At 35.0% G+C, this 11,020-nt stretch overlaps 1 protein-coding gene across 7 annotated transcripts; it reads right to left on the reverse strand.

Moving 5' to 3' along the window:
* Positions 1 to 319: 319 nt before the first annotated feature.
* On the reverse strand, positions 320 to 8,913 carry LOC118042580 (glucan endo-1,3-beta-glucosidase 14). 7 transcript variants are annotated; one of them, XM_035050291.2, is made up of 6 exons: positions 8,737 to 8,913; positions 5,284 to 5,336; positions 3,495 to 4,392; positions 2,299 to 2,509; positions 703 to 1,739; positions 320 to 608 (listed from the first exon to the last, which is right to left on the reverse strand). In XM_035050291.2, the coding sequence occupies exons 3-6, from the start codon at positions 4,197 to 4,199 to the stop codon at positions 519 to 521; spliced, it is 2,043 nt and encodes a 680-aa protein (XP_034906182.1). In that variant the 5' UTR covers positions 4,200 to 4,392; positions 5,284 to 5,336; positions 8,737 to 8,913; the 3' UTR covers positions 320 to 518. The 7 variants fall into 7 exon arrangements, with proteins under 7 accessions (XP_034906182.1, XP_073260736.1, XP_034906179.1 ...); XM_073404635.1 differs by having other exon boundaries at positions 3,495 to 4,519; XM_035050288.2 differs by lacking the exon at positions 5,284 to 5,336.
* Positions 8,914 to 11,020: the final 2,107 nt, after the last annotated feature.

Consider the following 11,020-nt stretch of genomic DNA (forward strand, 5'->3'; position numbering starts at 1 on the left):
CAATGTCACATTAGCGAGTTAAGATGGAGGTTTGATCCTCTAAACAAGGAATAGAGAGTGTTCTTAACAAGATAATCAGTTAGTCCCTCTTGTTTGGAGAGCACAAAACCACATCCCTCTGTTTTTATTTCCGTTTATAACTTCCTTCATGTCAGCCAGTTGAGTTGTTTTTCTTCTTAACTATTATGGCTGTTGAAAGATACCTCAGGGTAGCTTGAATATGTAGCTAAAGAGATTAACCTCGTACGTATCAGTTGTAAGAAACCTAGGGTTTTGAAACCAGAAGGACTAAATTATGATGTACATAACAAATAAATCATAGACGGTGAAACGACATCAGAGCCCTTTTTTCCTTATTCAAGAATTCCTTCATTTATGATACATTTCTGGAGATATACATACATGTCTCGTGAGATTCTCCGTTTTCAATTGATTCAAGAATTACTGTCAGAACAGTAGAAAATGAATCGAGCATGTTACAACTACTTGCATCAGAAAATTCTAGACTGGTGGCCTTTTCAAGAAGCCGAGATTAGAAGCACAAGTGTGATGCAAGTTGTAAGAAGCAATGCACAGGAGGACCCCAACCAGCCATATGCTCCAATAACCTGTCAGATGAAAAGAAATTCTTCATCGTTAAAACAGAAACTTATGCAGCAAATCAAGAAACTAAAATGCAAGAGGCGACGGGGGATCTCATACCTTGAAATGAATAAAAGATGAAACTCCTGAGGATTCCTTGAGCCCGGTGAATCCGATATCATAAGAAATGCTTCCATCAGGTTTAAACAATCCAAAGTTCCTCTCAGAAGTTGGCCCGGGCTTCAAATTTTCGTTGAACAGTGCAAAAATATAAGCTTTTGCCACAAACTTTGGTCTGTACGGTGTTCCCTTCTTTTTAGCTAGCCGTTTACGCAGATTACGATTGTAAGTCCTGGCATTTTCTAAACTGGCACCTGCTTCGTTGTCGTCCCCGCGAGAAGCCCAGCCTGTTTCAGAAACGATGACTTCCATCTTGGGAAACCCAGCCTTTTCCAATGCAGCGTAAGCTGCATCAACCTGAGCCTCAAACATGTTATCATAATGCAGATTAGTCTTTGCATCAAGAATTCCCTTATTTGATTTGAAAAGAGCATAGTTTATGTCAATATGCTCAGGATCACTCTTGTAGGCTAGAAAAGGGTAGGCATTTATGTAAAAAGGAGAGCCAGTCTGTGAGAAGAACTGCAACAGTGGTTTCATGTATATAGAAACATCTTCCCTGAAAACGCACGCTGATGGTGGGAAGGAATTGGTGAAGACGGCCTCTGAATGTGGGCTTGAAACCTCGACAACCTTCGTCAAACCCAGCCTTCGCAGCGCATCATAAACGTTTTTAACCGCAGGCAGTAAAACCTCCCATAATTCATGGTCATCGCCTCCCAGGATCTCGTTTCCCACTGCTATTCCAGCAATATTTGTTCCAGGAAGGAATGGCTGCACGTTTTCCTTTATCCAATTCATGGCGCGATCCTCTCCTACAGCTATTTCTTTCAAATACTGATTGCCAAGCCCAACTATTATTCCAATGCCGGAGCCCTTGAAGGCCTTGAGGACTTCATGGTCAGCGTCGTAGATTCTGGTATTTTTAATCTTGGCTGCTTTCAGAAGCGTCACCACGCTGCTTGGTGACGGTAAATTATCTGCTATCCTACCATAGTTTACTCCGTATGTTCCCTTGAAGGCGTACACTGTGAAAACTGCAGAACACAGCAAATAAAAAAGCACCATGCATTACACAGCTCAGCCATTATAAGCAGATAAAATATCATTATAATTCGAACTTTATTTTTTTTGTAAAATGAAAAAAATAATATAGTAACTAGAACAAAACATTTTACAAAAATACTGATATAACAAACTAAAAAATTTATTTATATATAAATGACTGGAAAATTAAAATTGGATCACACTATACAAGGCAGGGGTTCGACTAGTGTCATTGAAAATTGGGGCAAAATTATTGGTTGTTTTTCCATTATCCTACAATGCACCCTCTCACATTCCAAAGAGAAGAGAGCAGCATTCCAAACAGTTAGAAAGTTTTTTTAAGTACATCCCAGAAGTGTAATCTTGTTTTTCCAGAATAAAAAAAACATGTAAAAAAACCTTAACATTGTTTATTGTTTAAGGATACAGAAATTCTGAAATCTAAATATCATGAAATCTAAATCAACTCTGTTAGAGAATAATATAATAATTTGTATCATTCACTGACAAGCTCAAGCTCAAGGAGGAAAGGTAAAGAGTACTACGTACCATTGGAAGAAATGACAGAGAAGAGGAGGAGGAGCCATAGAAAGAAGGAATAGAAACCCATAATTCTGGTGGAAAGATGATCAAGGAAAGTGCACTCCATTTGTTGAAAAGAAGTGGGTATGGCCCAACCTTTTTGTAGCTCAAAAGGGTCAAAAAGATAAACCCTTTGGATGACAATGCAATTCTTGTTCTTGAGGCATGCCATAAGACCCTATAAAAAGATTCTTAACCTTGAGATTAAAGAATTTGGAAAGAAGATTCTTAACCTTTGTCCAAAGATGAAAGAGAATTCTGAGAGGATTGGTATTGATTCTTAGCTTTTCTCTTCAAAGAATACCTTTTCTAGGGTTGTTTATGGATGAAGTTTCAGAGCTATTATTCTCCTTCTCAGGAAAGAACAAAACATAAACCCGATTTCTATATATACTTTTCTTGAGTCCGATTTTTTTAGAGAGGGGAGGTGGAAGAGAAGGCAGGTAAACATTTTGCTTTGATGGAAATCATTGCTCATAGATAGTCACAACTTGGAAGCTTGAGACTGGTGTGGAATGTTTTGGGTCGGTGACTGAACCCCTTCGGGGGATCCATTGACAGATCTTTCGAGGGATCTTTCAGCTATTCCTGTCAGGTGTCTGGGATCAAACTTTTGTGGAAACGTGGGGAGAATAATTTCAACAAGGGTAACCATAAATCTAAAAGCAACACATGGTTGCAACAAGCACAGCACAGCCATGGTACTGACCAGTCGCCACTCTTCTAAAGAGGAAAATGAAAGAAAGGTTAAGCAATATGCAGACATTGTAGTCTGTCATTTAGCACTTGCATGGTTGACCTAGTCTCTCCAGGCACTGCTCTAAACAAGGCGGATCTGAAACCATGCCAGACAACAAAATAAACAACAGTGCAAACATATATAATATTTTAGTCTAGTCACAGAACATACAGGTTAATTGATGCCTTGCAATCTCGAGACCTGCACAATCTATGCAACGAACAAAAGCTGCATCAATTACAGCCTACTCTAGTGGGGTCAAGGCTACAGGTAGGGCGATATCTCATCCATTTAAATCTAACATCAACATATTATCAAATCTAGCAATGACATTAAAGCCACCCAAAACATCCGAGTCACCTGAATTAGAAGAGAAGGGGGGAGCTGGATGCTGAGGGGCATCAGCTGGCCCCATTGGGTTTACCTTTCCATTTTCCATGATCTCTCCATCCATTGGCTTGTCTTTCCCATCCATGGGAATGCTACGCTTTGCATCGCCCTCCTGCAAACCCAGTTTCTCTTTGATCTCTCCCTCAGATGCAACAGAGACAGTTCCATGTGTATTCTCCTGTGCTCCACCATCTACATTCATCGCTGCATTATCTGGGATGCCCTTGCGACCCGGGGCATTCTCTTTCTCTGAGTCGGTTTGTGGCATCTTTCCGGCCACGTCTTCAACCTTATTGTTTCTATTTTCAGATACTTCACCGGAACCAGCTTCTTCAGCAGCTTTGTACTTCAATGCTGCCCCTCCATGTTCTTTCTCTTTAACTTCCAGTGCGTGCTGGGCTTCCTTAGCTTTTCCTTCATCACCATTCTTGGTTTCCTTGGCATCCTCTTGGGACTTTATGTCCTTGTTGACTTCCTCTGTTGCAGTTTCTTCCATATTGGCATCTGCTGACTTCATCTGATCATCTTCTTCTTGTTCCGTATCTCCTTTCTCATCCTGAGTTTCTTCGGTGCCATCATTTCTTTTTTCTTCCTTTGCATTTTCCGTTTCAGTTCCCTCTGCATCTTGCATTTGAACTTCATCCTCACCCTCAGTAACAGATTCCGTTTCATCTTTCTTTGAACCACATGATTTTCGGCTTCGCTTCCTTGGGGACTCCTTTTCAGGAGGAGTTGCCATGGCCTTCTCGCTGATTCTTGCGGATCTTCTTGGGGTCTCACCAGTGCCCCAATCAAACTCAGATACTGCAGGGATTGCCAGGGTGTGATTTCAGGTTCTGCTGCAATTGCTTCCTGTTATTAATTTCTTCCCCATTTGGAGCAATGAACACGGTTTCATTCTTCTTTGGTGTGCCTACACTCTTGAAAAAATACTGCAAGGAACCAAGACAGTAAGTTATACAACAAGGAACTGTAAACAAAATATTTAATACCTGTCTGTGCTCCATGACATTGGCTCGATATTTAATTGATATGATTCAGCAGAATCAAATGACTCAGCTAGTAACAAAATAAATAGAGAAAGGTTAAATAAGAAGATAGTGGCATTTGCTAATGTCATAGTATTCTCAGCTGTCTTAAATAAACACATATAAATCATCAGAAAAGGCATAATAGCATGACTGCATAACCGTTCTCTGCCTGGAGTCCAGTCAGAATAGATAATCTTCCTACTTCATAACCATCAGCAAATTATCGCAAGTCACTCTTATCATCTTTTGCAGTCATGGAACAAATACTCCAACAAGAAGTTTTCTCAAGGAATCTCAACTGCCCCTGTTCTTTCATCACCTTTCACTTGACTGTGTGGTCATGCTTCCCTTAATGTTTCTGGAACAAACCTAATTCTAATTTGACCAGTATGCACAATCTAACAAATCTTCTCCGGTACTTTTAGTATAGGGACATCTAGATTTTCATGTGAAATAGACAATGACTCCCTCATTTCACCTTTCATGATGCAACCTACCATACAAAACATAAAGTCTAAGTTTATTCATTACTGATGATAATTCTCAATTATTACAGACAAATAATCTCCAGTTTATGCACTAAATCCAGCTCTTCACTATTTCCCTAAAACATTGCATCTCGCTTCTAATACTGCAGTTCCCCTACCCAACTAAAGTGATGGCAGGACTTTAGTTATTTTCAAATTAGAAAGAAATGAATGGATATCAGTTAGAGACTCCAGGCATTGGTGCCTCTACATAAGCACATAATGTGATGTTTTTTACTGGCTTCTAATGTTATTGAAATTCCACCTTTTCAACTCTATTGCTCCTCTTCTTCTTCGCTCCACAGATGTTCATCTCTCCTATCCCACATGAACTAAATTAGCAAAGCATTATCAGCTAAAGAATGCACGACAAACAGTATTACATCTGAGCGCCAAAAAGAACTAGGACATCTATTATTCCCACATAGAATCACAATAATAATGATACGCAATAAACCTACAGAAACACAAAACTCGTTTACCACTCCACTAAGTGAGGTTGTCCTCAAATAAGGTGTTTTCACAACTAGTGTCCTCAAACTAATTCCCTTGTTCTACTTTCTTTTCTTCTTTTTTTTTCTGATTTTGGTATCTCAACCATAAATTATTGCAATTTTTTTTATAACATAAACACAAATCTCTATAAGCACTTCATTATTGGCTCCTCAAGCTAACACAAACCTTGATATATCTTCCAAATAAAAGATATTTTATGCAGAGTACAAAACAAGGATAGAAAGAATATAGAAAAGTAGTGGTTTAAAAAATGACCATCCATCCAAAATAATTTGATAAATGATTAATTTTGCCTCTGGAAAATGCAAACATGGCCCTCAAATAAAAAACACCACACAAAAGAATTCAGCGAAAGCAGCAATACAATATGCCAGTACAAGAAAGGAGGCATGAATCCTAAAGGTTGCAGTATCTCTCCATGCTATCAATGAGACAGCTGAATGGGAGAATCCACGTATTGTCCCAGAGAATTATGTTAAAGGGGCAAAGAGGGCTAGAGAGGAGTTGCTGAACAACAAAAAGGTTGTATCAATTAGAAGAAAAGGCTCAGTCATAAAAATAATAGTAATAATTTGCAGCATGCTTCAAGCTATACTTGAAACCTCAAAGAACAAAATCAAAGGTCAAAGCTTTGAAACATTGACACAGAAGACATGGCATAATCCAATATTAGCATGAGAAGTATTATCCTACCTAAGACACAGTTGTAGTTTTAAATAGATTATAAACATGTAACAATCACATACAGTATAACTGCAAGTAGAAAAATATCAAATAGTCTTACTGCCAGTATATCAATGAAATTATTGAATGATACTAACCATGAGCAGTTCACAGTCAGAAGTCCTATTTAAGAGTGGTATACTCCCATTAGATACAAAATGACTTTTTTTCTATTTAACACATCTGATGAACGGTTGAGTAGAACAATTGTCTGGTTTTTTATGGCCGCGATGATTTTGAGTTTATTTAATAATAAATTCAAAGCAGACTAAGAAATGGACCATTTACACTTGTTTAACGCACTTTTGACAAACATTGGTTAATAATATTTAAGTGGGACTGCTGATTCAACACTACAGAGAATGAACTAACTGCTTCACTGGTTCAATGGATCCAATCCGCAGCTGTAGTCTACAGCAAACTATGTATTATCATAGGAGATCACATCCTCTCTCAATCAACAATCCCTAATAATCCTTCATTTTCCCTTTTACCATCCACCATACTATGAATTTGAGGAGGTGTCAATATCCTTATTGGATGTTCTTTTGTAGGTTACAAATACCAGTTTTGACAACCAGTTTTTGACACAAATTTCTTCAAAGTTAGCAACAAAATCAAAAGGAAGAAAATCAGCCCTTGCCATCAGAAAATGATTCCTATGATAAATGATTTGATGCAAGTCCAAAGCATCATGATAAGTAACTATAAAATCATACAAAACTCCAAAATTCTTGAACCCGAATAAACAAAACGAGCTAGCATCTGACACCATGGTCCAGCCTAAAACCCCACCAGTATTTCAAATATGCCTCTTAGAAGAATCAATAGATTAAAAATAGCACAAAATTCAAATAAAAATGAAGAATCAGAAAGTGCAAACCAAATTGCAAGGTTGGGTCCTCCAGACTCATCTAATAATACAAGATCAAGCATAAAAATTCCCAAGATAAACAAAGGATGGTGAGTTTTGATAGAATGTGATCATTGATCTTAACAAAAATGGAAGCAAAAAGATATATCAGGCATCAAAACATAACGCAAGTTCCCAAGCATGCCCCAAGATAAAACCTCATGGATATACTTGACCGAAAGCAAAGGAGGACGTTGGGAACTTGGTACTACAACCCAAGCTAGAGTTTGAGTGGCAGGGACTGGGTAGGTTGTGGTATGCCCCATCTTTGTTTGCAAATGTTCTTTGAGAATGTAATACTAAGTGCTGATTAAAAGCGTGACCTTTTAATGCAACAAGACAAAGCATTCCAGATATCAGATCCAAACAAATCAGACCATTGAAGTTTTACTCATCTGATAATGATAAAGTAGACAGTTGCTTGCCAAGTTTGAAAGATTCCACAAGCTGAAACCTACCTCAGCTGTATCTTGGCCTCTAATCAGGTACAGAAAAGTCCACAGGAAAGAAAACACAAAAACCCTAAAACAGAAATCTACTTTCATAAAGATAAACAAATAGCAAAATATGCACCTTCATAAATCAATATATGTATCCAGGAGTTTTAGAGGCTGAAGAAAACTAGGACAGGAGCACACTTTGAAAAAAGAAGGGGAAAATATAATTTTCATCCAGTTAGGAAAAAGATACGTCTTAAATCACTCTAAGAGTTTTCAAACATCTTACAAGTCAAAATCACTAACTCATTTTTTGCGAAAACAAGAAAAACAAATTAGAATCGGAATTGAAGGCTTAATCGAGTACAGGGGAAGAACCCCAGCAGTTAACTTGAGATTAAACTGAAAAAATTTGGGACCCCAAAAGTTAGAACCTGGATTAAATCTATTAAAAACTCCCAAACAACAAACATAGCCTTAACCACAACAATTTGTCAATTCTGGCGTCTGAAGCAAAAGTAAGCTGTCGGTCATGGAGCGCAATAAACAGCAATTCTAACTTCAAATGTTTCCAGGAAAATTGCATTTCAGGGAAGGGAAAAAAAACATCAAAATGAAGGGAGAAAAATCACCAAAATGAAATCTTACCCTTCATTCTTTCTTCATAGTTTAAGAAAAAATGTGGGAAATTATTTAAGAACCAAAGCCAAAATTGGCAGAAACATCACATAGAAAAATGGTAAGACTTTTCAACCAAGAAAGGGAACAAAAAAAAAAGGAATATTAACCCTAATTAAAACACTACAACCTCTATAAACTAAAAATATAGTAAAATTCAAGAACAATCTCCTAAGTACCATAATTACGTCCAGAATTTTAAATATATATATAAATCATGATCCTAAGAATTTAAAACAGAACACTATTCCAAACCTAATTCATTCCACTTAAACACTAAGAAAACCCTATAACATTTACTAAAAAAACCATAATTTTGCACCTAAATTAATTCCACAAGTAAAAGAAGAACAGAAAAGCACACAAAATTTACCGTAGCAAAACAAGAAAATCGAAAGTATTTACTATAACAATAACAATGAAAAATGAAAAATTATAAGGAAAGACATACCATTTTCTTCCAAGAAGAAGGACCTGGTAGCTCAACAGAAATAACTTCCTCCATTTTTTTCACCAAACAATAACTGTTCCTCTCCTTTTAAAAAAAAACTACTGTTTTTTTCTCTTCTCGAGTGTCTGCCTGTCCTACCCTCTTAGAGCGTGTTTGATAGTGTTGTAGCGGTTGCTTTTCAAATAGCTTTTCGTGCCGAAATACATGTTAATAATATTTTTTTTATTTTTTAAAAATCATTTTTAACATCAGCACATCAAAACAATCCAAAAAATACAAACCGAATTTAATTTTAGCAAAAACAAAAAATTCAAATTTAAACAAAACACAAGTACAATCTCACTAACAAACGGTGCCTTAAAAGATACGTTTGCCGCTGCTTTGGTTTCTCATGTGACTTTTGAACTCTATTACATCCTTCCCGTACACTTCACCTTTTTGTTACTCAAAACATAAGTATTAACACTTTGCTAACTTAATTCTTTCTTTGTACCTTGGTAATAGCAATTTAGTAAGAGTGTTTAAAAAAATCAATTAACCGATAAAATAGAGTAAATTAAAACATAATTAATTATAAATATTAAATTGACAGGGAAAACTAACTAAACTGATTTAAAAATAATTAATTATAAATATTAAATTGAGAGTAAATTAATACCTTGACTACATGTGTTTCCGGTTTAAATTCTCTAAAATTAACCCTACTCTTGACTGCATGTGTCACCTCCTCACCGTCATTGATAACTTTGACACATTTGAAATTGTTTCCTTTACTTTTACTTTTTGGATTTATCTAGAGCGAGCTGTCACGTTATCCGAAAAGTGGTAATAATAAATTAACTTAATGTAGTACGAAAGTTTTAGAAAACTGTGCTGAGGTGTTAGATAATTCATCTAATGGGAAGGTGGCATGTGTCTTTTATACCTGATTTGCCTCGCAATGACCATTGTTTCCTTTTGCTTTGATAACTTCTTGTGTGACCTTATGTGGACACGTGCACAAAACCTTCTATTATTTCGGATACCAAGATGGCAAATGAGGAAGATTAGGAATATTCTCTCATCAAATCACTCTTATTTATATTTTCCATCATAAGCTCTTTTATCAGTTTTTTGAATAAGAATATCCTTTAGAATACCAATAGAAAATATAATTTTTAATACAAAAAATCAAATTTTTGTTTTAAGAAACTCAAAAAAATGAAGAAAAAATAAAAATTTAAAAAAAAAAAAAAAAGTTAGAGACATAGAATATTAAAACATTATAAAAAAAATTAAAATAAACCATAAAAAATAAAAAATTTATTTTATTAAGATTTATTTTTAAAAAAATCTATAAAAGTACTATACATCTAGACTCATAATATTATTTATTGGAATAGTATTTAGAATACTTTGCTCCTAACCTAAAAAACCATTGAAACAAGATTTGAAAGTGAGATGATTTTTTTACTATGATTTAATATCATTTTCAAATTGTTTGAAGATATATTAGTTTTTTTTTTTTAGAAGAGTTAAATTATTTAAAAACCTGGAAAAAAAAAAGATAGCTTAAACCCCATAGCTTTTATAACTTTTCATTTTTTTTATTAAAGTTAAATTAATTAACTTCCTTTATGTTCAAAATTAATAAAACTATCTTCCGAACGGTTTCTTGGTCTTTTTACCATTGTTTTTTTTTTTGGTTAATGCTAAGTTAATTTAGTGACAATTTTGTATTTTATCACGGTTTAACATTAAACAACCATTATTTTCTTCTTCTTCTCACTCTCCACCTTAAGTTCCATGTTAGCCCTTATAATTTTATTTTATTTTTAACATTTGGTCCATGTCCTTATGATTATTGTTTTTATAAAATTAGAATATTTTTTCAATTTCATCCCTTTTTATTTTTTTTTATCTTTCAAATTTGATCTTCATTCTTTTTATTTCTATTTGTTTTGTTTTGGTTCATTTTTTAAATTGTTTTTTATATATATAATCATCCTTCTTGGGTTTTCTTCCTATCAAATTTAATCTTCATTTATTTAATTGTTGTGTTTTGTTTTATTTGGACAAGTTTTTTTAAATTGATATATTTTTTTATGATTTTATCCTTCAATATTAAATTGATTGAGAATTAAGTTTCTTGATAGAGTTTAGGACTAGTATTTCACGGATTGTAAGTTTTTGATATTAAATCAGGTTGAGGAGGTTTGTGTCAGGTTTACTTGGTTTTTTACTTTCATTTGTTTAATCTAATTTATTTTTCTGTTTTCATCATTCAACAATTAATCAATTAGAG

This window comes from Populus alba, chromosome 1, assembly GCF_005239225.2.
Source record: "Populus alba chromosome 1, ASM523922v2, whole genome shotgun sequence".
Classification (NCBI taxonomy): domain Eukaryota; kingdom Viridiplantae; phylum Streptophyta; class Magnoliopsida; order Malpighiales; family Salicaceae; genus Populus; species Populus alba.